This window comes from Tauraco erythrolophus, chromosome 9 (assembly GCF_009769465.1).
Source record: "Tauraco erythrolophus isolate bTauEry1 chromosome 9, bTauEry1.pri, whole genome shotgun sequence".
Classification (NCBI taxonomy): domain Eukaryota; kingdom Metazoa; phylum Chordata; class Aves; order Musophagiformes; family Musophagidae; genus Tauraco; species Tauraco erythrolophus.
Genome location: NC_141473.1, coordinates 37,326,660 through 37,353,641, shown reverse-complemented (window position 1 = coordinate 37,353,641; position 26,982 = coordinate 37,326,660). Strand labels below are relative to the sequence as shown.

Sequence of the window (26,982 nt, the reverse complement as noted above, 5' to 3'; positions counted from 1 at the left end):
CGAAGCCCTTGACATGAGACAGAGTGAGATATGGGGGCTTTGACCCTTCCTTCGCAAACGGCCATCACTGCCACATCACTGGCATGGCTGAGCGATGTGCCCAGCATGGAGTGGGGGCCACTGCTCAAGCCCAACCACTGCTGGCAGGAGGGATGTGACCTGTAAAGGTGTGAAGTGGACGTTTTGCCCACTGGCCCGTGACGTGTCAAGGACCAGCTCACACTCCTCCTAGTGCCGTTCCCAGCTGTGTCATACACATCTGGCAGCCCACAGTGCTGCAACGACAGTCCTGGTACCAATTGTCCCAGGGGGTTGAATGCGGTCGTAGCCCCCACACCAGTCCAAGCTACTGTAGCTCACCTGCCCACACCCCCAACGCATGACCCCATCCCTTCCCCCACCATCCCTCTACCAGCCCCGTATCTTCCCATCTCCTCCCTCCTTCCAGTCCCAGGAAGAAGCATCCTTCCTCACCCACCTTCCTCTGCCTCAGCCTCACTGTCCCCTCCTTCCCATCCCCGCATCTTTGTGCCCCTCTCCTGGCACACCTTGCGCTGATGTCCTCACCGGGCAGCTTCGGTGCCCCGTCCCAGCTTTCCCCAGCTATCTCTGCCTCTAAGAACACCTCACCCCGGCTCCCAATTTTGGTACCCCTCTCCCAACCCTTCACCCAGCATTGGGGTCCATCTGCTGAGACCCTGACCTTTGAATCGGAGCCTTCTCCTGCCCTGAGCTACTGCAGTGCTGAGAAGACAAGTTTATATTCAGAATGGATCAGTTTCTTCACCGAGTTGAGGTGTATAATGAACATGGGGAGCTCACACATGGCACAGACCCTCCTGCCAGCTCGTGCCAGGACCTCTGGGAAGGTGAGCAGCCAGCCCGGTTTGTGCATCTCAATGAGAAATGATGTATTTGCAATAAAAAGGAAAAAAGATCTCTGGATATTTTCACACAAACCACCGTGCAATGGTAACGCAGAGTTTTAGCTGGAGCCTGGCTCTGCAAGACGGGTTGCAACCAATCTGTATCAGTCCTTGGTGATACAATTTTAGGGAGCCACAACCAAAACTCATGCCAACAGGTTGCATCAGTGGGAGAAAGGCAGCAATCTCATGGCAGGTAAACAGCAGAGAAACCTCAAAGCACTCACCCACCTGGGTGCCTCCAGAGCATTTTAGTGATTCTTTTGGCTACGCCAGCCCCTAATCACAGGGAGGGGAGAACTGGCTCGTTGCTGGCCATGCCCATTCGGCCGGGCTTGTGCCCAAGCTGGGGTGGATGCTCCAGCCCACAGCCCAAAGTGCAGCCTGCAGGGATGGGGGCTTCCACCCACAAAATCCCTCGGGGACAGAGACGGTCCCGAGCTGCCTTGTGAAGTGCTGCCAAATCCTCTGAAGCCGTGTGAGGATCTGAGCTGGGTCCTGACCCTGCCATGAGTCTGAGGCACTGGAGACCTGGGGGGCACGGGGCTGCCTCCCCCACGTGCACACAGGGTCCCGGGGTCCCAGCAGCTTCCTGGGATTTATCAGCACCCTTATCAGTTTCCTTCATTACCACATTTCTTCATACCTACTCCAGCTCCCTCGGGCACCCTGGCCCAGCCACCTCCAGCAGCTTCCAGGTACTGGCACCTTTGGGGGGGTCTCTGGCTTCAGCAAAGCCCCTGTGTGCTCAGGGACACATCATCTGACATCCCTTCCTCATCCGACATCCCCTCATCGCAGGGCTACACCTCCCTCCCCCAGCTCTTCACCGCAATCCCCACCATTTTCCACCATCATTTAAGTTTCTGAAGTAATTTCTTTTTTCTTTTCGTGCTTTTTTTTTTTTTTTAAAAGCAAACCATCTACCATATGTTCTCCCCTGAAAGGGGTAATTGTTAACAGATCATTAAGACACCGTGGCGAGTGCTCTGAGATTCCTTCCCTCCGTCTTACGCATTATCCCGTCTCTGTCACCCTTTCAATGCGGCTTTGAGGGCTCTGCTTTTCTAACTTCCTTCTCCGGGGAAGAAAAATAGAAGAAGAGAGAAAGAGCCACTAAAGTGACCCTCTTCACAGCTCTCCTCCTTGCTTTTCAACGTCTTTTTCGACATCAACAATAATCGGGGCGGGGGGCCGGTGTGCCGCTGCCACTGGGCTGGGGGTGGCAGGGCCGCATCCTGCCCCGTTCCCGGGGCACCGGGGTTGAGAAGGCAGAGCAAGGTGGGGCAGGGGTGGTCCAGCCGCCCCGTGGGCACCCCCAGCATCTCCTTCCACTGCTGGGCAATGGGACCATTCACTGTGGGATGCTCAAAAGGAGCATCCCATCTGTCCCGGTTCCTTTGTCCCCAGTCCCAGGATGGGGGCTGTGGGATGAACCACTGACACACACACATCCCCCTGGAATAGAGAGTATTTCTTACGAAGCCCATTTCCTCAGGTGAATCAGGTGCTTTCGATGGCACCAATACATTTTATACGGAAATGAGCTAACAGCTGGCTGCAAACTATACTAAGCCCAGAGAGGGAACTGTTTTGGGAGGCTTGGATGTTTCAGTTCCCTTTCCTAAAGGATGAATACTATTTTAGGAGACACCAAATGCCAGGAAGATGAGGACCATCAGGGCATGGACCACTTTTACTTGAGCCTTGGTCTCAGCTCGAGCAAGCATGGACGCAGCACCAGTGTCTGTCCCCTTTGCTGGGACAGAAACCTTCCCAAAGCTGCTTCTGAGCATCTCCCAGCCCCACAAGCAGGGAGAGGGACCCCGGGAGGGCTGTGAGCACCATTAGCAGCAGCAGTCCTGTTCAGTTACACCTTTAGTGATGCCATTTTACAAGGAAAGTGAGCCAGCAAAGCTACAACAAGCCTGGGATTCGCCTGATGCTGTGGCAAGCCAAGGGACTGAAAATCATCACCATCATCCCATACGCCCTGAGATGAACTGAGAGGGCTTGCAGCTGCACAGCCCCTCACCAAGGAGAGAAGGGCAAGGAGAAGGCCCAAGAGAGGCAAAGGCACATCCCAACAGCAGCATTGCACATGCCCGATTCCAGCCTGACGGCTGTCAAACTCACTGTGAGCACCCACAGCAAAGGTCTCGGGCTGAGGGACAGCTCATCGCAGGCTCCCCACTCTTGCGATCAGAAAGGTCGAGGCTTTCAGATCTCACACTTAACATTCCTTACCTGCACCTTCTCCCCTTCCACCATAGGCTTGGCCATTCTCCCAGAGGACCGTGTTCCCCAACTCCCTGCAGCCGAGCTTTGGGCATCGTCTGCACCACTCCTCTGGCACAGGTACCTTTCCCACCACTGGGATGAAGCCCTTTGAATTCCCACTTACCCATCCCAGCAAAGAAGCTACATGGGACTGGTGAGTGTTCAACACTTGCGCTGGGAAAGATGGGGAGGGGGCAGCTGTCCCTCTCAGCAAAACCCAGTTACATTTGAAAAAATAAAACCTAAAACTTCAAAGCCCTGCATGCAAACTTCTCCAAGAGCCAATACTCTCCAGTAGCTCAACTGCTTTGCCAGAGTCTGCACATAGCTCTGGGGACCTCACAAAGAGCTCCTTCCCTCATCAGGCACCTGCCACCCACATCCACCCACAGAGCCCCAGCCCATGCACCCCCCAGCTCTTGCCCTGCAGCCAGCATGTGTGTCCCAGCACCATCCAACCCCCACAAGGTGCCATTACACATATTTTAGCCCAGCAAGCTGCAGCCTTGAGCAAGAGGAGATAGTACTGCTCTTTGCCCCAGCCAAGGGATCAGCCCTGCGCCGTTCCCACCATAGGGTCACCAAGCATCCCAGAAGCACTGCAGTGACTGATACTCAGCCAGTGCTGGCAGCTCCTTGTGCTTCCCCAGGCAAAGCCTCCCCATCCCCATTTCAAGGCCAGGTTGGACAAGGCCCTGAGCAACCTGATCTAGTTGGAGATATCCCTGTTCCTTGCAGGGGGGTTGGACTAGATGACCTTTGAAGGTCCCTTCCAGCCCTAACCATTCTATGATTCTATGATCCCCAACACCTGCTGCAGGCAGTGACACCCCCACGCGTGATGCTGACCCACAGGAAATCTCCAGTGAGGACTGAGCACCGTGACAGGCTGTGATCTGCAAACCGGTACCCAACGCCCAGGAGCACAAGGCAGCTTTCTGCTGTTGTGTGCATCCCAGGCAGATCGAGTCTCCTTCTCTCCTCTCCAGGATGGCAGCTTTCATCTACCTCTACCTCTTCACCACGGAAAAAAATGACTTTCCATGATTCGGTTTTAAGAAGCATGACAGACCGAATGTAATTTTGACGAGTTAAACATCAGCGTTGCTCTCGCCACCACAGATGAAGATGCTGCCCATTCCCCCTGCTCCCCAGAAAGGTGTAGACATCAAATGAGGATGCAAACCCAAAGCAACTTCACGGGCCACCAATGTGCTCAGGGTCGAGCGGAGCCCAGCGGATCCCAGGGAGCGGGAGCACCTGCACTCTGCAGCTGAACACCCACCAGGTTATTTCTTACCAAAAAAGCAGTTCCTGAACCCACGCAGGCACCTTTGAATAATCAGCTTGTACTGAAACTCAGGAGCACCAGGAAGTTGCAGCGAATAAAAGGGCCTCAGGAATACAAATCTGCAAAACAACTTTTAGCTAAATGGTTTTTAGATCTTAAACACTGTTGTTTTTTTTTCCTCATCAGGAGGAAATTAGCTCATCCCGCCTCCAAGGCTGGTTTTCCAGGTCAAGTTGGAATGAGGAGCTGTATCCCGAGTTTCTCTCTCTGCCTCAAGAATGGATGTTAATCACTGCAGAGGTTCGGGGCTAACGAGGGGCTTCCAGCTTCGGGAGGGGGGGAAGAAGCCCGTGGAAGCTGTGCCCGCACAAGGGGGCTTCTTGAAGCAGGGCAGGGGACGGGGCCACTGGAGCAAGCCCAGTGCCGTACGGACACGCTGAGCGGAGATTATAATTTACAGGGAGCAGAGATTTAATTAGCGCCTTGCGATATGGCATGCCCGCACCACCAGAGGGAGAGCTGCTCGGCCTAATTACAGATTTTTATCCCCTCACATCATCGTACAGCACACATGGTGCGTGACGCTCCAGCCAGGCCCTCAGCGCGCATCGCCCAAGCGCTGCGCCAAGACTCTGCCTGGACAGCCCGTAATTATCTCCAATATAAGGGGAAATGTCTATTTCTAGCTGAACAGTGCACGATTCTCAGTGGGAAACCCCGCTGGCATCACCAAAGCGTATCAGTGACCCTGTTCTCTGAACCCACAGGGGATGGAGAGCGGTTAAATTAGGTACTGCTGCCCAGTAGCTCAGCAGGCAGCCGGCTCTGAGGAGTCGTCGCAACCCTTCGGTTTCCTGGTCTTTCCACAGTCATCCCACAACAGGCAAGGAAGCTCCAGGATGCAGGCAGGAGAGAGGCAAGGCAGGGGTCAGGCAGCAAGGACTGGCGGGGGGTGATTTTTGCAGGCAGGGAGGGCAAACAGCTGCCCAACATCTGCAGAGGGCAGGGTGTTTGGAGGCATGGGGAAAGCAGGAGGACAAACCATGAGAAGCTCACAGTTGTCAGAGCGTTGTAATATAACACACACACACAAAAAAAAATCCCGTAATGGTTCTGGGATTTTGCAGAGTTGCCTCAGTCTTTGAAACAGCAGGCAAGGAGCACTTCGAAAAGCAGGTTTAAGGATGCGAGGAGTGGTCCAGCTGTGGCTGCTCCTGCCAGGAAGACAGCGATTGGATTAGATCAGCGCTCGTCACCTGTTTTAAAATCAGCTTTCACATCAGCTGTCTGGAAAAGTCCAGATGATCTTTGCTAGTGTGGCCACAATGGTTTTCACTTACAGCCAAATGCAAAAATCAGACCAGGACATTTTGAGTCTGGCCCTTCACACACTTCCAGCTGATTTGCTCATCGACACAGGGATGTGCACATTTAAAAAGAAGTATTTTTTATTTCTTTTTCACGCCACGTCCCCTCCAGATCTGGCTCGTGCGGATGAACTGGGCAGGACAGAGCACATCTGTGCAGGCTCAGAGGCTCAGGACAAAACCAGCTACTCGTAAGCACACAGAACATCTCATGCAAGCCACAAACCCATTCCAAAATCTGTCTACTAACAGCACAGGTGCATGGCACACTGAGAAGCCTCATGCTTACGAGCAAATTCACATCCCCGTCGTGGTCTCCCCGTCATCTCCCACAGCTCAGGTGCACAGAGGCAGCTGAGCAGAAACCTGCTGCCTCCCTCTCCTCCAGCCACTTCCCGATCGGCATCATCCTTCCCTCCGGTCACCACGGGCCTGTGAAGCAAAGAGTTAATTTCCTCAGATCTGAGGGAATGGGAAGGATCAGCAGTATTTGAATCAATCGTTTATTAAACAAAGTCACACATGTTTAGTTGGTGATTGTCAGGTAAACCACCCCCCTCACCCCCACCCCAAACACTGCGTATGACAGAGAGCCCTGAGGACGGCTGAAAATTCAGTACAGCCCTCAAACTTCCTTGCCAAAGGACAACTGCTCCCTGGTATCCCCAAATACTCTCCCTGTTCTATTTAAGCCACCCAATTTTTAACCACGCTTCCACCATCTCCTGCTTTCTGGGCTATCCTGTACTTCACCATGACATTCACAAGATGCTATTAGTAAAACAAGAAAAATTACCTTTGTCATCAAAGAAAGATTTTTACCTTTGCCCATCCTTCCTTCACAATTCCCTACAGCCTTCCTACCATCTCAAATTCGAGTGTTATTCCCCTCTTGCCAAAGGCCAGGGCACAGCTCTGCCTCTGGCAACACCGCAGCTCTTGATGCTTTCAGCTCCCACCTTCCCAGCCCACTCACCACAACAAATCCATTTCGGCTTCGATCCTCCTCCATCACCAGCCGTCAGCTTGGTCCTCCAAAGCATCACCCACCTTTTCCCCTTCCTCTCTTTGTATATACATCCACCCTTAAAACACACCTTGCTTCTGAACTTCCCAAAATACGTTATTCAGGAGAGAGACCAGGAAAATTTAGGTGACAATGATACGAAGCAATTAAATACATAACGATGCGCAGGACCCAACACTAGAGTGTGCTGTGGAAGAAATAACCTCCCGCTGTGGATGATGGGCTTGATAACGCAGCGGGATCTCTCTGGACACCATCGGAAACACTGAAGAACCGGGTGAGTCATTTTTTTTCTGGCTCCTGGAAACGCATGAAGCTTCCTCAGCAATCCTTGGCGAAGGCAGAGAGCTAAGCAGCAAACACTGAGTTTCGAAGAAAGCAGAAAACACATCCAGGATAAGGAAATCAAGAAAAAAAAAAAAAAGAGCAGAATAAAAGCAGCAAGGAGAGAATACTATCAGATATTCCTCTGTGTGGCTTTGTGGAGTGTCAGAAAAGAAGAGCTTCGCAAAGACAGGATATAAACCAAACCCAATTTATTCTCATCCTGAATTTGTTTATTTCAAGCACCACGATAATTAGGTTTTGCATTTTGCCTGCAAGCCTGACTGGGGCTGGAAAGACTGCAGAGAAATGCTCAGGTCAAAGAAACAACAACAAAAACCCCAGAGCTCCCAGTGACTTCCCAAGTATTGTCTCCGATTCACTACGAGAAGCAAGCGAGGCACAGATCTTCAGTGACTCCATCCAAAACCCCAGGCACGTCAGCACCCAAGCCACAATCACAGCTCAAGGTATTTCTACCTTTTGGTTCAGCGTTTGAGGGACAGCCTTAACTTAGATAAGAAAATAAAAAGCATTTCAAACTAAATATTTGGATTTTTTTTAAAAAAACCTTAGTTTTTATTTTGACAAGAAGAATAAAATTTAGAAACATCTCAACATACAGAACTCCAAAAAAAAAAAAAAAAAAGAAAATCATAAGTCACCTAGTTAATTTACTAAAGAGGAAAACCACAGTACATACAAGACTCAAACATCCCATAAGTTTATACAAAAGCCAGGCAGTAATAAATCGCATTAAAAATATATCAAGCATTACCTGACTGATTGGACACTGGCATTTGCCCCATTATTAAAAGGCACAAAAGACTGAGCAATGAAAGTGTTCAGCATCACATCCACTATGGTCAGTAAATTCATCAAGATTAGCATAAAAACTTTATCAAACGCATGTTTAACATCCACCATGTAGCTCGGCAAGAAATCTTTTTCGGAAGGAGTATGAAATAAAGTCGGAAAGGACAAACATTTAAATACAACATCCCAAGACGCAAAGGCTCTTCCCAAGAATCTGCCTTCAAATCTTCCCAGGACAGTTTTCCTGGCTGCGTTATCACTCATTCAAAAAAGATTTAATGATCCACAAGCCCTTTGGTTGCAGACACACCGAGAGCGACGAGGCTACGGAGGTATCGGCGCGCCGCCGACCCACCGCCGTTCTGCTGGCTGATTCGTTACACCCACAATCTGTAACAGCCCGCACAAACCAGAACAGGTGGATTTGCCTTTTTTTTTTTTTTTTTTAAACTGTATTTGAGGTTTCTGAAGTCACCCTGGGTAACACATGCAGCAGCCAGCTCCAGTAAACTCGGGGGCAGAACTTTGCCGCGCTTCTTCAAAGAGTCTTTCGCTCAGCTTGTGCTCGGTGATGATATCTTCCACCCGAGTGATGTAAAGCAGGGATAACAACACTCCCAGGAACTGCGAAAGGAAGGGGCATCTCTAGTCAGAGAGCAAATACTGCTTGCCTAAGGCTTCACACAGCTTTTACAAATCACGTCTGTACACGTCAGACATACGGGCAGGTCTGCAGTATATACATAGAAACTCACATCTTTATTCTTCATTGCATATACACTAAAAACGGATTGTTTTTGTGAATCATAGAATCATCTGGTTGGAAGAGACCCTCAAGATCATCGAGCCCAACCATTCACCCTGCACTGTCAGGGTCCCTAAACCATGTTCCTCAATGCCAAATCTACACGGTTTTTAAACACCTCCAGGGATGGGGACTCCACCACCTCCCTGGGCAGCCTGTTCCAATACTTCACAACCCTCTCTGTGAAGAAATTTTTCCTGATATCCAACCTAAATTTCCCCTGGCGTAACTTGAGGCCATTCCCTCTTGTGCTGTCATTCATAACATGGGAGAAGAGACCGACCCGCATCTCCCTACAACTTCCTTTCAGGTAATTGTAGAGAGCGATAAGGTCCCCCCTGAGCCTCCTCTTCTCCAGACCAAACAGTCCCAGCTCCCTCAGCTGCTCCTCATAGGACAAGTTCTCTAAACCCTTCATTAGTTTCGTTGCTCTTCTCCGAACCCGCTCCAGCACCTCATCGTCCTTCTTGAAGAGCTAATACAGCGGAATTACCACCCCTGTGCCTTGGAGCGTTCGAAAGTCTCACTGGACACTGCTATCAGGAGAAGAGGACCCAAATAAAACCTCAGAAAAACCAAATTCACCCACCGAATCCTGCAATATATCACAGGAATGCTACTAAATTACCAGAATGACACCTCAGCTTATCAGTTATGTTAAATTTAAGTAAAAAATGATAATTAAATATAGTCAAATGCGATATTGCACACCGTAGCAAGAAATCAGACAGTCTGTTTAACGGATAACACACTGGCTCCTTCTTACCTGGGGCAGCAATATGCCAAGCAGCACGCCGGCCATGATGCTGTAGTTGTCCAAAAACCAAATAAGCACCGCATTCGTGCATCCGCGGACATATATAACATGCTGAATACTCAAACGCTGCAAAAAAACAGAGCAGATGTTCAAACAGGCAGTTGCACGGGCATATGACACACATCATAATTCAAATTTCAGGGAGGCAAATTTGGTCCTCCTTCTCGTCTCTTTAAATCCACTGAAATTAACAGAGACTTCATTGTTAATTCTTCCATCTGTTTTTAAGTTGTTCCACACCTGAACAAGTAATTTTATTTTTTTAAACTTTTTTTTTTTTTTTGCAACTACTTTCCTAAAAGAAATGCATCCAATTCTCATTTTAGACCGCTTGGAAAGCAGAGGAGTCTCTCTCTAGCTTTTATCTCCGCTTCCAAGTTGAAAGTACAGCAGTGGAAAAAACATAAATTGCGGACCGAGTGCTTTGCAATAGACTCTAAAAAGGGCAGGAACAAGAGGATTTCAGATTCAGTCCTGCAAGCTGTGCTGCACGGCGACCCCAACCCATAATACAGAAAGCACTTGAGGCTGCCAAGGGTCCTAAGCAGATGAATGGGGTAAAGTTAAGCATATGCTTAAGTGCTTTGGGCGTTAGAGCCAGGCTGGGGCATTTAGGTGATTAAGCCATAAATCAAATGAACCTAAATGAAGACAGGTCACACGTAAAGATAACTGGTAATCCCCAAAACCAACAACTGAAGCTGGCATTGTGCGCCAAGTGCCTCAAACGAGCCGGGGAGAGGGGCTTTTTTAGACCAAGCCCCTCCTCTGCACCAGCACTCCAGAGCTAGGAGTGGAGAACTTGCGGCAGATCCAATTACTGATTTCCCTTCTTAATCACTCTGCAATTAGTGCCTTGAGCAGGCAGCCTCTCCTCTGGAGTCACTGAAGCTATTCCCAAGAAGGAAAACCAAAGGAGGAGGCCACATCCCGCTCCTGGAAGGAGAAGCAGGCTGCCAACACAACCTGGGAAGTCTCGCTCCTCTTCCAGGAATAACTATTAGAGGCTTAAAAATAAAACACCCACTACTGGGATATAAAATACTTAGAAACAGCTAAATTGGCTTTACCAAAAACGATTTTGCTCAGTGAGAAACTTTGGCTTTAAGTATTGAAAGCTTTCCCACACTCAAGTCACTACGTAAAAGCACTGAAGAATCTTTCCTTGTACTAATTGTGCGATTAGCATAAAGGGAGCACGCTTTGGGAAGGAACGCTCCGTGCACGTCAAACAAGGAATTGTGGAAGATACAAAGAAGGGAAGATACCACAATCAAACAAGATTGATTTTTTTTTTCTATATTAAAGGTATTCCAGATAAAATCATTTTAATTGCTGATTTAACTGTCTGGTAGATTTAAGCATGCAGAAGACAATTTTATAACTGACCAAAAAAAAAAAAAAGCAGCAGAGAAGCACCACCCTTTGCCATGACAGGGCGGACACTGGTTACGTTACCTCTTTGTCAATGGTTTTGTATCCACACATAGTGTTGATAATGTCTGTCTGAAAAGAAAACAACAAAAGTAAATTATAGCAGAAAACAAACAAACAAAAAAAAAAGTAGTTTTTGCTCTTCTTGTGTTCACCCAGCTCATATAAAAGGAACAAAAAGGGTTACTCCGCAGACCAACACCGGTTTCTTCCAGCATCCCCAGGGCCAGATTTAAATAGAGCTCTACATGATTTTAGAGAAATTACTCTGCCAGTGTGTCATGGCACAAGACATTCGAACTGTATCCATCCAGCAAAACCAGCGTGGCATCAGAAAGCAAAGCTAGCTACAACAGAGCTGTACGCCACAGCTGCTTCTGCAGAACCAACAGCTGGTTTTAATTTTACGGCTTTAATAACTTAACACATCTGATTAAGGAAACGGGGGGTTAACACAGCCATCATGCCATCACAATGACGAATTTAAGCTCAGAAATATCTAAACCCCAAATAACATCCAACATTACGCATGCTTACATGAACATTTTACCAGACCAGATTTATTATAATCTATTTTATATATCATTATCTATATGAAAATAAATTTCATGTATTTAAGAGAAGACTGAGTGTTTGCATTCATCACAGACACTAACACGTTTTCTGTAGCCGTTTAATATTTCACATGGGTCCTAAAGCTCTACTTGGCCTGGCAGGGCTAACCTGAAAATACCATCCTGCCTTACAAATCAGCCAATGTAAAGGCTGCCAGCATTGAACGAAGCAACGGACGAAGCCAAAGACATGGAGGAAAACGAGAACATGTGAATGAGGGAAATCAGGCAGAGCAAACTCTACGGTATTGACATACCCTCCCTAGAACTTAAAACGAGATGTAGAAATGAGGTTTCTAAATGCTGCTGGCCTCTGAGCAGTAGGCTGGGGTTCCCAGGTCACCTCCCCAAGGTGGTAGAGCGATGTTTGCAAAAGATGGAAGGAAGATGGATTTTACAAAATGGCAGAAACACCAGCCAGGTGTTTTAAGCCCCCAAAAAGCCGGGCTCTCACCTTGAACATGCAACTGGCTGACAAACAAGGTTGGGTGCGTTCCTAAGAAAAAAAAAGCTTTATTTCTCACATTTGTTGGGAAAACATGAGGGGTACTCATCTGTCAACCACAGGTGATGAATACTCTTGGAAGCCAAAGTCTGCAACACCAGGCACCACCGCGTTGCTGTGTCTGCTGTAGTGGTTTCACGTTTACAAAACGCTTGAGCCTAACCGACAAGCGCGCGGCCATCCCCGAGACACACAACCACAAGGAACACGGTCGCATCATTTAATCTTGAACACAGCATTCGCTGACAGGACATCGTGGCACAAGAAGACGAACGCAACGGAGATAAACGCATTAGAAACAGGGGTTTATATGCATTTGGGGGCTGATTTTTATCTGCTACACTAGCGTAAGTCTTTAATAAATGTCTTGAAAATAATCCCTCCGGAGCCCCCTCAACATGAGCCTGGCTTGTCTTAGCACAGGGCGCTTTAAGAGGATCAGGATCCAACCTCCGACATTAGCAGGAGTTTTCCATGACTACAAAGCGAGTGAGTAATCACAAGCCGTATCTGTAGCTTTCCAGGACAGAAACCAGCCTGTATTTGGAAGCATTTGTCAAACATAGAAGATTTATGCACCTTTTGGTTGTGTGGGGTTTTTTTTTTTCTTCCCAAGGCAGCCGACCACACAGCCATGGTGTTAGTGTCATCCTGCCGCTTGGACTTCACAAGGCACATGGATGGCATCCCGGTGTGGCAAAGCCACAAGCCCTAAAGTACTGCAGCACCTGGCTGGACAGCCTATCCTTAAATAAGACGTTTGCTTGTTATTTTGGGGCTTCTCCCCTCCATTCAATTAACTTCCCTAAGCCTAACACTTTGCAGGCTACCTTTAGGCTGCAAGTAGTCTCATCGCTCCCTCCCCAGTGGCCAACGCAGCACACAGAGAATATACTCCCTGTTTTCCCTGGAGAAGTTCCTACTTCAGTGCTTTCCTGCCTGACAGGTCGCATCTGCAATCCACGACGTGTTTGATTATTTGTGCCACGGCTGCAAAGGCGCCTGGTGTTACTAATCGCCCATTACTTCAGCTGCAAAGGCGCCTGGCGTTATTAATCACATATTAATCACAGTACTGCTGGATTTCCACACACACGAACCAAACTTTTAAAACAAGACTTCAACAGAGAAATGAGAGCTACAGGAAAGCGAGCGGTATTCCGAACAGCCGCGAAAAAGCCAGATTGCTCTTTCCTAGCCAGCTCCATCTTCCTTTACCATCAAATGAGGGCAAAATCCTGAGCTCTTCCGCTCAGCGCAGCTGTGGATCAGCAGATAGAATTTTCATATACACGACCTTCTTATTCTCAAACACCTAATAAGACTCAAAGAGTAACTGTTTAGCTTTGATTTCGGAGAATAAATCAAAGCTCAGCGCAGATTTAAACAGACTCTCTCTCACGCACAAAAAGTCTGCAAGCACACGTAAGAAACACCTTCCTCTTACACGCATTTCTCAGCAACACCTAGCAGGATTACTGACAAAACGGTTGCATTTATTTTCCTTTTTGTTAATTAAACAGCCACGCTCAAGGCAGGCGTTGAAAGGGCAGCACGTAACAGGCGCCGGTAGGCAGGGACGGCCCGTTCCGGCTTTAAACCGAGGACTGGCTCTTCATCAGATTCAACATCACCTTCACCCCTCAAATGAAGAGCGATGAATTAAAACCACTAATATTTATATAAAACACGGGGTCTGCACAAAATCATCGGTATGGAACTTAACAGCTGCTCCTAGTGCTGCCAGCAGCAGTTAATACCAGTTCATCGTAGACTGAGAAACTGGTCCAGACAGGGTGGCCTTCCAGGGAGGATTTTACAGTGTGGCAAGGTGGGCAGTTTTCAAGGATGGCTTTGATTTTTCTGGATGACAGGGGTCGTTCCATTGGGTTTTTCGATCAAGCAGCAGCTGGTATGCATCGCTGCCACTCCCTAGACTTTCTAAAGTCAGGCACCCTTTTAAGCGAGCGCCGGCGACCTGGCAGAGAGCAGCGATGCCAAGACGCCGGGACTTACCTTATTCCTGACACAGCAAGTGTAGGGCACCCCGCAGGCCAGCGGTCCCGGTGCCGCGCAGTCGTGGTACGCGTTTTGCGACCAATCTTTGTAGTCTTCCCCACCGCAGCACTTAAACTGGAAAAAACGACACAAAAGACAAAAAAAGATCTCTCATCTCTTAATGGAAACTCTTCCAATAACTAGAAAACAAAGTAATATCAAAGCAATTTTAGCACTGAGTTACCCAGCAATTCTGTCATTTTATTAGCAAGGCATATAGGAATGTCTACGGTAGATATAATTGAAAAGAATTAAATATATAAGTAGCATTCCCCTGTCACTCATCGTGCTATTGCCCAAGGTGCCAGAGCAAAGTATTTAACGCTAAGTTCCACCTCCCAACTTTTCTGAGTCGAAAAACTATCTTTTCAGGTCTGGACATCATTGAGCAATGTTTTTACTTTCACTCCATCTTGAGCTGTAATGTACCCCTTCCATTATTTAAGGATTTTGACTACATTTCTAAATAAGTCTAAAAGACAAAAGTGTTGCTATAAGGCATAAAAAAAACCAAAAAAAAAACCTCACCAAAACATTTTGGGTGTAATTTAGTAGAACTGGAATGTGGCAAACAAATAGTGTAAGTCTACACTGACTTAATACAAATATTCACTCTATATTTTAAATGAAGGGAAAACGAACAGTTTATTTAATCACTAAAATGTATATCTGCTGTACATACACATAATTCTGGGCAGTGCATGGAAACTGTAAAGCATTATGAAGCCTTAATGACAAAATTTCCTCAGGATGGCTTGCTTTTGACAGACTTTCCATGCTAACTCTGTTTTTCAAAGCCAGCTGCCATCTCCATAACTATGTCATAAAATATACATATCACTTCCTAAGTTAACTTTTTTTTTTTTTAATCGTTATTTTGGCATGGTCACTGACATCACAGGGGCCCTGGCAGCACATTTCTGAACACTTTTTGCTTCTTCTATAGTCTCTGAACTGCATGGCAGAGCTCTTCAGTAATCCAATAAACATTTCAACACACTAGGCTTAAAAAAAAAAGGCTATGAGTCAACTACATGTGCCATTAAGTAATCCTCAGCTGGGCTCAACACAATTTCTGAATTTTAATTACAGGTATATATGCTTCCACGGGCATTTCTTTTGAATAACCACCTTGTTAAAGAGCTTGCTACGTGCCTTCGAGTGAAAATAGAACGGTCCAGGTTCAAACAGCCTAATTGCCACCTAATTTCTCTTTATCCAGTGCCTCCTGTTAACGAGGTGCTTTTGAATGTCTTGGACCAGCCAGCAGAAATGCTGAGCACAAGAACTTGGGCGGAATTTAGGCTGAGTTTCTCTGAATTTGGCTGTAGGGCCCCTGTAAGCCTACATGCTTGCAGGATCTGGCCTGGAGCATCTGAATCACACCTGCCAAGGCAAAAGATGCCATTTTGCTCCCCGTTTCTTGCAGTGATTTAGAGGGCTTCAAATGCCAGCTGGGATGCTGGAGCAGCCCTGACCGCAGCGATGCCGTAACAGATGACGCATGAGATCCCGTCTCCCTCGTCAATAAGAATTTGATTATCCCATCACTGGAAAAAATTCAAAGCTGCTGCTGAGGCCCTACCACACCTCAGCACTGAGTTAGTCCCAGAAAAAAAAAATAAAACAACAACAAACCCGCTTTTGAACAGAATCCATGATGTTCTTGAAGTCTAAATCGTCGTAGTAATTCTCAATTCCTCTTCTTATATTATTGTTCAAAAATTTGATTGTCTAGAAGGCAGAAGTAAAACAAGATTCACAGGTTACATACGTTGAAAAAAAATAAAAGAACAGGTTAAAGCAACAAGTGTAATTGATGAACACAAGAGGGAAGGTTAATTATTTTTTTTTTAAAGAAAAAAACAAATACCAGTTAAAAATCAGGCACAGCACAGTCCCGCAGGGACTGACCCTCCGTTCTCTTTTAAAGAAGCAGCCTCACTGCTGGTTTTGTGCTGGGAATTGCTAACAGTGCGAGGTGCTGCTTTTCCGAGACTCTCCAAGCGTCTCCCAGAGATGGCCTCGCTGTCTCCCAGGCTGAGAATGGGAAGGCAGGATCCCTCCCACTGCGACCTGGGAATCCCCGACATCTTTTGGGTGACAGAACAGCAGGTTTGGGTGGTGAGTCTTGGCACCGGGGTCTGCACTACCCCCTGGGTGACAAGAGCTGACTCTCTCCCTGCTCACCATCTAACATGAATTTTATTTTCACCATGTTATTTTCCAAGGAGTCCATAATTGTCAGATAATGAGCTTTATTCCACCTTCAAGCAGAAAAAAGCAGAAAAAGATCTCATATCTGTATCTTTTACTATCACAGTTTTGAGAAATACAGCAGCAGAGTGGTGGCAGATGTAAAATGGTATCACCTTAGCTTGGAATATTAGAAATTAAATCAACAAAAAAACCCTTTTAAAGTTCAGAAGATGAGGGGAAAAAAAAAAAAAAAAAAAGGAGTATTTAGTTTTCAACATCCAGGACCATCATGGCATAGCAAAAATTGAGACTAAACATAACCAGAATATAACAACTTCCCTTTCAACACAGCTGCTAAAATGATCAAAGCTAAATCCTTGCAGGTCAGAAAGAAACTTGAAATACACCTACACATTTTCTCGGTATTACAAAATGCAACACTTCAAAACAAAACAAAAATCATTACCACATCTGTGATTAGAAATAACACGGGATTTTGCAGGACTATCCTAACTGGCCAAGAACGAACAGCAGCAAATACTGACTACTCTCACGCCACCTGCATCACCTCACTCAGGCTCGACAGATTTGAGAAGAAAATAAAGAAATGGGAAAAGTCAATGAGACATGCAAAACAATCAGCATTTAAATGGAGGCTATTACCCTAAGCTTTTATTAAATACTTCCTTCTCCTCCCCATACTAACCCAAACTTCTCCCTTAACCTCATAAACCAAACCAGCCAACGTGCCCCTGAGCACAGCTGTCCTGCTCAGACAGCCAATACACGTGCTGGGAAAAGGCTTAGCACATCCCTTTGGGGGAAGGGCTCTTTACATTAGTGATGGGTGATAGGACAAGAGGAAATGGGCATAAGCTTAGTCAGGGGAGATTCAGGTTGGATGTTAGGAAGTATTTCTTCTCTGAAAGGGTTGTCAGCCACTGGAATAGGCTGCCCAGGGAGGTGGTTGAGTCCCCATCCCTGGATGTGTTTAAGAATAGGGTGGATGATCTACTTGAGGATATGGTTTAATAGGGATTAGGGATGGTTGGACTCGATGATCTATAAGGTCTTTTCCAACCTAGAAATCTATGAATCTACGAATCAAACCCTAACAACACGTTTTCTTTGTCCGAAAGTCAACAGCAATCCTTCCTCACCCTCTCAGCAAATACCATCTTTGGCATCTACTTAATTTTCTGTTGACCAAATTCTCTGCATCCTGTGATGTTCACACTCCTACACCAGGCAGGCTGATCCACTCCCTCTGGATGAGCCTGGGGCTCCCACCACAATTCGGAATAAATCCTTGTGCGGTGTCAAGGCGACACCTATGGCAACAGCTAACGATGGCTTCTAGAAATGAAGTTAACTCATCCTCTGCTCTCACAAGTCAAGTTCATGACTCTGGTCAAGCACAGAGTAAGAAGAAAACACAAGCAAGGGAAACATAATACTACTTCAAATTGTTGTTATTCTTAAAAAAAATTTTTTAAAGCCTTTTTTTTTTAATAACGTATGTAACATAGTACGTATGACTTCTTTTTGTGGAAATGAGATTGGTAGGATTGAGGTGGAGAGGGAAGAGGTCTTATTATTCAGCATCTCCTTTCAATGCTCATGGTTTTGCCAGATCAGAAAAAATAAAAAATCAAAGCATAGAAATCTAGTACTTGTCATAGTGAACACATTTATGTTTTAAAACATTTCTAACAGAAAAAAATATAGTCTGCTGCTTTCTGTTGAGAAAAGTTAAGGTTTTATATAGTAACAGCATTCTTGTAAATGATGCTTCTCCTTCAGAAATCAGTTATGCTGCTTATGGATGTGGGCAGGCAAGAGCTGTCCCTTATTCATAGTAAAATATTTTGGCCACTAAATAACAAAGTCTCCAAATCCAGCTGGAACTTCCCAAATCAGCTGTCTGAGACCCAGAAAACAAATGAGAAAAAAGCACTTTGTAATACATGGAGAGCTGGAAACTTTTTTGTCCGTATTTTGCATTCTTAGTGAACAGATTTTCTCAGAATTCTTTAATCTGGAATTTATCTCTAGAACGGGTGGCCAATCCCACCCATTCCCAAACCTGAATGGCCCTGAAAAGTTTGGACTTGCCTTCAGACCTCTGTCAATTAGTGCTCAGGCGATAATTTTGACACCTTTTGTTTGCTCAGTAGCATAGCCACAGCCTCATGGACTGTGAGCAACGTTCTCGGTGATCAAAGCCTAAACGCAAGCGGCTCACCTGGTTTCTGAAGATCAGAGCCACCACTCCACCGGTCAGCTCAATCAGCAAGCAGATACCAAGAATGTACATGAACTGCAGAAAAACAATTGCAAGTGAGACCTCAAACAGAACAAACTCCAATTACTCCTTCAATTAGTGTGCCTATGTCCGTAACGTTCAATTGCCAACATACTTGGCTTTCCGCATAGGAGATGTCATTTTAGAGAAAAGATATAAAATTATGGTTTTATTCTTATAAAACTGGTCATATCCCAAGAAAGCCTTTTTTCCCCTCACTTGAGTCATTCTGGGTTTTGCCCAATTGGCAAACGTGTTGTTTTTCCACTTTTAATGGACTCAAAACCGATAGATGCATTTATCGTGCCAAGATATTTCTCTCCACAACAGCATCCCAGGGAAGCACAGTAACGGACTGCTACAAACCACACCGAACACCACGTGTAACGCTGCCTACAAAAACCAGTACTTACCTGTTAGCTTTCAGTTCTTGGGTAAAGCAGCGCTTTAAGATAACTCAAACCATTTTATACTGAATTGCCAGTGTTAATCAAAGCAAAATTCTGGCTTTTGGCGTGTTGCTTCGGAAGAGGGAACTGGGCTGTACAGCATCAGCTCACGATGCTGCACGATGGGCACCAACAGGATAGACTTACTATGCCCAGTGGCAAGAAAAATGGCATCTGCCAGCTCTCTATTTATTTATTTGTGTTGCGTGCCATGCTCGCAAACGCGCTACTCGCACGCGACCACGACACATGCATCTGTGACTACTCATCAAAGCACATGCAAAATATGAATAACACGAAGAAATCCATAGCAACACCACGAGATAACTGCCACGTGCCAGGACTTGAAATGTTATTCTAACCCAAACGATTCTTGAGGCGTAAAAGATGGCTGTTACACGAATTTCACCTTGCTTCTTAACAGCGAACTTCAACAGGAGAGAAGTTATACGATCTCTCATTTGAAAATAATCTGGAATACTAACGCTCCGCCCCAAAAGCTGGTTTAATTTCTGTGCTCTCAACACCAGTGTCACGAATTCACCGGACAGATACCTTCTCTCCTGCTAAATCTGGAATCAGCCTGAGAAACAGACATCAGAGACTTTCTTCGTCTAAATTTCCTACCGAGTTTGCTACCACAATGGGACCAGAAAACATCCTTGGCCTCAGAAGAGGACGCACCACCCCGCTCAGAGTGAAAGAAGCCACCACCGCCTAAGGATAGGCTCTCAGTAAAATTCCAGCATAATTTCAAAATCCACAGTTACTTCTTGCTTTGTCCTACGTAACGTATCACGTATTTAGCATTTCTTTAGACTGAACTGACATGCAGGTGAAAATTATGTTTCCGCGCTTCATTTTTAATTAGTCTTATGTGCAACTTCCATCTGCAACCACAGCGTTATACAGGAATTTCCCTAAAATTTACCCTTCCAGAGGCACTGGAGAGAAAAACTTTGTCCCTCTCATTTCTCCCTTAGGGCTCTTCTCTCGAAGCTAGGCAGCTAACACAGCAACACACATTTCTCCATCTCCCCCGTCACGTTCCACTTCCCAGACAAAGGCAGACAGATGCCAGCAGCCGGCAGCCTGACGGATGCTCAGCCTGAGCTGGGGTTTCTCTCTCTAGTGGCTTCCTCCGGGTTGAAACGAGAAGTGTTTGGAGAACCACCAGAGACCGCAACTCGTCTCTGCGGAGAATCTGAAATCGGAAATCTCTCTGATTTGGGAAATCCCCCTGTACCAATGGGGAGAAGCTGCAGCCAGACTTCATCTGTTCCTTCGGCCAAGGGGCAGCACTATTTCCTCTTCTCCAACACCGTTCGCCTACGCAGGGCACGTGCCTACGGTACGGCCGGACCAGCGAAAGAGCCGGGGCACCGCGGTGCCAGGCTGGCGTCAAATGGTATGTCAACAGTGGAGTTTGCACAAGATCCACGCCGCCGTGCTGATACCATTCCTAGCTGCTTTCCTTAAAGACCTATTTTCCTATTGGAAAGCTGGTTTACTCAGCACCGGGCTCTGACCCTCGCCTGTCCTGTCGCTGGCGAGACGAAATACTGCTGCTCCCTGACGGAGGGACATCCACAGACAGCAGTTAAAAACAAAAAAGCAACTTCATTAAAATGTTTTTCAGTGCAGACGTAGTTAATGGGTTTCAATTCAGGTGACACTGAAAACAAAAAAGCAACAAGCCTTAAAAATTAAGGATAAAAAAACCTCAACCACTTACTGCTTGAAGAAGGCACAGATTGTCTCTTAAAGAAGCCAGTACACCCACAAAAGATACCAGGAACATTATAATGCCCAAAAGTATTAAAATAATTGCTGGGGCTAGAAAGGCACTTTCTAGAGTTTTGTACTTCTGTCTTTCAACTTCTGCATAAATCCCAACAGCGAGGACAAGGGCTCCGATCACCTGCAATAGAAGAAGAGAAGAGCACAGACGTTACTCTTTCTCCCAGTAAGAGAGATGAGTGTACACAAGTACATGTGAACCTGTGACTACTCACTTCAGAATTCATCATAAACAATGAAACACTCAAATCAGAAGTACAGATTAAAAAAAAACACCTCCAAGACTAAAGCAGAAAAAAGCCGAGTTAGAAAAAAACTGAGATTTGGTGCTTTCAAAAATATGATTAACAATGTTTTAACATTCTGGAAGTTAAACAAATTGAAACATACGTCACTGGTTGAAATGTAATTTATTACTCATCTGAGATCACATATATTACATACACTAGCAAATGCCATGGCATTAATATCCCTCCTTCACATGTCTGTCTGTCCTTCCCTCTCTGTGTGCATATGTATGTGTGTGTGTGCGTGCACCTGTGTGTGTGTGTGTGTATATATATATATGCCCCTAACACAACACAATTTCTAAATCAGCCTGCAATCAACAGCTTATACATCCCTTCCTATCGCCTCCTATTTTATTAGGCTCAGTAAATATGGCCAGGTGTATCCTATACCTCCACTCTTCCTACCATCGGGAGAAATACACCAAATTAAAAAAAAAGAAAACAAACCAACAATCACAAAACACCAAACTAAAAACCTGCAAGTTTGAAATTACTCCACTTGCTTGAGCATTATCAGATAAAGCTGACAAGTGAAACAAGAAGGGATGCGTTTCATTTAACAAGGTAAAGATATTACTACTAAGTCAAAATCATTTGGTATTAAACCTACAGCGTGCTGCAAGTCACTTTGAATCATGTTGAATTTGAAAAAAAAAAAAACAGAAAAAATTTTTATTGTTGTAAGCCCACAACAATCATGAAAATTGCAGTGGAAAAACTTTACTGCCAACTCCAACAAGCAGACACGTCCTCAGGGAAGAGCTCAGATTCAAATCAATCGTTTTGGCAATCTGATAAACAGCATTCCCCTTTTCTGACCCAATGTTTCTGCAGGAACCCCGAGTCTTTTCCCTGCACACCAACGATGAGGACAGCACGTTTCTTAAATATATGAAGCTTCTTTATCTCCCATGGTATGTCCCAGACAAAGGTCTACACAGACACACGACAAACTTCGCAAGATTGTGAGCCCAACAGTTGAAGATTTTTTTTGTTTTAATTATGGGATATCTTAAAATAAGTAACAACTGACTGGAAATTCTTGATTTTCTACAGGCAAGAATAAAAAACCCAAGGGACGTTATGTGAGGAATGCCACCAAGCTGTCACTCAAAAAAGAAAAATCTCAGAAGGGTTCACCCATAAAAATAAATATACAGAAGCCATTTAAAAAGCAACTTAAAATTTTACACGACCGAATTCAGAGTAACCCTCCCTCTGACAAACTCAGAAATTGTACTGATTAAAGAAAGGCAAAAGAGAAAACAAGGTGGACAAATAACAGGTACCCAAATTCACCATTTATACACTTCTACTGTAAAACCGTAATTAGTTTTTTTATTACTAAATGGTCAATTTGTAATGTCAGCTTTATTCTTTAAAAAAATGCAATGATTTGTGTAATAAATCATAAATTTCTTTTCAAGCAGAAGACAACATAAACAAATCAGTTTGAAATTTTAAAATACAGCTCTAACAAATGAGGAAAGAGTCTCAGAACCATACAAAACAATTACAGATTATAAAATCGGTGACTATACATGTATATGTGATTTGGGAGTTCTATTGTTATTATTATTATTTTTTAAAAAATATTTAAAAAACCCAAAATCTAAAAGCCTGATACCTTTGTATCCAGACTGCACTCACCCTGCTCAGAAAGCAGCAGATAAAATACAATTTAAAGATGGACAAACACTAAAGCACCATTAACAAGCTCAAGGCTTGCCTAGAAGATTTTGTGTTTAGAAATCATGAAAAAAAAAATCCCATAGGACATAAAACATATGCATTAAAACTTGATGGGGATTATCTGAATTTCCAAAGTGTGTTGTTTCAAGACTAGAAATTTACTGAAATTACTAGACATTTACTGAAACGTCATTCTTCGCTGTAGTTTTCTCATCAAAACATTCAACTTAAGGTGGTCTTTAGCTTTAAAGATTCAAAGGTGCCTGTGAGTAGAAATACAAGATATGTTCCCACTTCAAAAGCTTAAGATATATAGACATATTTATGTATGTATGTATCTTTGTCCCCTTCCATCTGCATTTTGCTCACGCAACCTCCAAGACTACTTCTGGCACTTTAAGTATATAAGAAGCTTTGGTCTCATCTTCCATTTTTCAAAACCAGCTTGGCCTCCAAAAAAAAAACCCCAAAATTCCACTTCCTCCCAAACTCCCACCCATTACAGCTTTTACCGTCCCAAGGACCAAGGTGGCCGATATCACATCCCAGACAAATTACGGGATTAAAGCTATCGTGTGATCCACTGGGAGCTCCTCGTCACCCCTCTGCTCTCTTCCAGAAGCACACCAAGCCATCTGCTCTGGAAGGCTCCAGGATACGCTCAAATGAAGAGGACTACAAAATACCTCTACAATAGAACTCCTTCAAGCAATCCTAAAGTAAGAGTTCTGCAGCTCGTGGCATGCAGGGGACACATGCTGCAGGGAGGCAGGAAGGCTTCATCAGCTAATAAGTTAAAAAAAAAAAACAAACCCAAATTGACCTATCGTATAGTAGACACGCTCACGTATTCCAAGTTTTATACAGATTTTGAAGCATAAAAAACTAGTATGGGGGAAAAAAAACCCACCTAAACACACAAATAAAATCCTCATTCATTCCAAGCAGCATTTATGACTTTATTATCTTCTATTTTTTGGAGCATTTAACAAAAACCGTTTAAACCTTTAACACAGCCAAATGGATCGCAGCAATTATTTACGCCAAGCAGATGTGTGAACTCAGCAATCATCCCACCCATGTCTCTTCTCCGGGTCTGTGCTCTCCCTTCCTGTGACCAGGGGTGGAAATGCCACTTTTACGTAGGTAGCCCACAAATATACGTACTGTTTACATCCTGCATCCTTCACAACGGCTCCCTATTTGGCGATTCGCACTGTGTCCGCAGGAAAAATTAACTGGCCTTGACTTGCATTAAATGAGTAGCCACCAGCAAGTATCAGGGACTTTCTTTGGGGCTTTTGCACACACAGAAGTTACTTTCCTCAGAAAAAGGAAAAGCATTTATTTCTAGCGTAATGGTTTTAACCCTGTATTTACAATCCTTGTTCTTAAATAAAGCATCTGCTCAACAACAGCACCTTCTGTTTAAAATGCTGGATGTTGTTTCGGCCAGGTGAGAAAAATTACATTACATCCTCGTTCACCAGCAAACCAGCTGCCTGAAAAAGTTACACCGATAGCTATTTTTTAAAAAAGCCCCGAGTGACATGGAAAGCCGCCGCAGCGACAGGGCTGTAGCACACATCCCCTCTGGCACTCCCACGATGCTTTCATTTCCTTTCTGCTTTTGGATAAGGCTGATGTTTAGTTCTTGTTGATTTTAAGCAACCCTGGGGACTTGAATCCGGGTGTTCATCACTCACAAATGTACCGGAGGAACAGTAACAGCAGGGAGGGAACCGAATGGCCTCAGCATCCCGGATGTCAAAGCCCCAAAAAGCAGCTAAAGAACACAAATCACCTAAAATTTAAGTAAGCCAATACTCCACAGCCAAACTTTACTCCCATTTACACCAATTAAAAACAAACAAAAAACAAGTCAGGAAGACTAGTACAGCTGAAAAAATAATCAGACCACTGATATTTACAGCTAATGAGATCTGCTTCACTAAGCCAGAATAAAAGATAATTTGGAGAGACAAACCCACACGCCGTACCCCACACAATACGGCGTGTGTTGGGCCCGGGCGCCAGGAGCACGCTGCCCAGCACCAGCCTTCCAAACACCACCAGCCCCCATCCGTCCCCTTCCCGCAGCCCCCGTCGTGCCTGCCGCCCTCCCCCTCCCAGGGCAAACCATCTCCTCGACAGAGCGGCGAGATGGGAGAGCTTGGCTATAAACAAGGGCAGAGCGTCGAAAATCCAGGGCGAGCAACTACAAAGAGTAAATAAAAATCCTCAGGCTGCTTGAAAGAGGCTTTGTCCTCCAGGGACGCTCAGAGGAACGTTTCAGAGGGGCCCTTCTTCTGTGATCAGATTAATTTTTACATCCCACCAGCAAGGCCAACCGAAAATGTGGAGCAGACAACACACACCGTCCTTTGGGAAGGACGTGCAGGGGGGAGTGAAAAACAATGCAACAAATTTCCGTTTTCTGAAAATCACACCTGTGGAGTGAGACAGGAAACTTCAGGAGTCTCAACCCAAGAGTTTTCCTTGGTTAGTCTGTCTGCTAAGACAGATAAAAGATATTCAGGATCTCAAAAAAAGTCCAAATTACACCCAAACGCTTTGCATTTCAGTTTTTGTTCGTCCTTAAATCATAGCTTTAATCAGGCACCTACTATCAAACCTGGTGGAGCTAAACCTCTTCTCCCACAAAACATGCCAAAAGCTTTACGCTCCCACCTCGTAAATTCCACGGCTACTGAGACAGAAACGCAGACCACCAAAACCAGAGCTGAAGCAGCGTTTAAACTGAAAGAGCCGGAAAGAAACCCTGCCTAAGCATCTCATACATCAGGACAAGCTGGAGCCAGCACAGCCAAGTAGCGTACCCCAGTATCCCAGAGCTTGAAAAAGCACTTTTTAAAATCCCGGTCCTTACAACGGGCCCCGATGGCTCCTTCCAGCCCGGGAGGTGCCTGGTCAGGGTGAATTGGCCACGTTTGAGGCGTCTGCACCCAAAAGCTGCGACTTTTATCACTTTCAGGAGACAGGGCATGGGTTTTATCCGACACCTGGCTGAGGGCAGCGAGTGTGGCACACCTTTAAGTTTTAAAGCATCACCGTACCGCCCAGCCAAGGCTCCGAACAGGAACTACCCTCTGACTATGATGACGACTGACTTTGCAGGGCAAAGGCTTTATTTGCCCAGCTCCCCTAGGGCGAAAAAAAGCGATACTTTTATCACACGCATAAACGATTTCTACCCACCAAACTTTCAACCCTTACCAGTCCCCATCCGCCAAAACCAGTTTGTCAGTCCCTGGGGAAAGCCGGGGAGCTGCACCCACAGACACAGGTGTGCCAGCCGCCGGCTTGGCAGCGGAAGCATTAATTATTGCAAAACCGCGGCGCCTTGCGCAGGAGGGACCCCCGCACACCCCCCCTCCTCCAACTCCCCTTCCCGGGAAGACGCGGGACTCCGGTCCGCGACCTCCCGCACGCCCCCGGGACGGCCGACGCGCGGCCGCACGCTTGCCCACGCCTGAGCAGCCCACCCCCCCCACGCGTGGGCAGCCGCCCCCCTCACCCAAAAGGTGGTGGAGTAGGTGATGAGGGTGAGCTTGAGGCAGAAGTAGGAGAGCCGCCCGCAGTACCGCACTTGCTCCGCGTCCCCCGCCGCCATCCTCCCGCCCCGCAGCACCTGCCGCCGCCCGCGGCCGCCTCCCCTCCCCGTCCCCTCCCCTCCGCTTCCCGGCGGCCCGTGGCTTCGGCAGGGAGCGGCCGCCCCGCCGGGCGGGTCCGGGGGTGCCCCCCGCCTCCAACCCGCCCCCCCCATCCACCGCCGCCGCTTCCGGCAGCGGGACCGGCGCGGCGAGGCGGGGGGGGGCGGAGCGGGGGGGGGTTTACGCGAGTGGGTGCACGGCGGAGGAACGCAAATAACACGGGGAGGGCGGGGGGGACACGAGAAAATGTCATAAGCGAAATGAAAAGCTCCCGGCTGCGGCTTTTCTTCAGTTTTTTTTTTTTTTTGC

The 26,982-nt window shown here is 46.2% G+C and overlaps 1 protein-coding gene across 1 annotated transcript; it reads right to left on the bottom strand.

Moving 5' to 3' along the window:
* Positions 1-8,502: 8,502 nt before the first annotated feature.
* TSPAN15 (tetraspanin 15) lies at positions 8,503-26,633 on the bottom strand. The gene is made up of 8 exons (XM_086616381.1): positions 26,538-26,633; positions 20,953-21,138; positions 18,709-18,783; positions 15,903-15,998; positions 14,223-14,339; positions 11,112-11,159; positions 9,603-9,719; positions 8,503-8,655 (listed from the first exon to the last, which is right to left on the bottom strand). Exons 1-8 carry the CDS (start codon positions 26,631-26,633, stop codon positions 8,503-8,505), a joined length of 888 nt encoding a protein of 295 aa, XP_086472507.1.
* Positions 26,634-26,982: the final 349 nt, after the last annotated feature.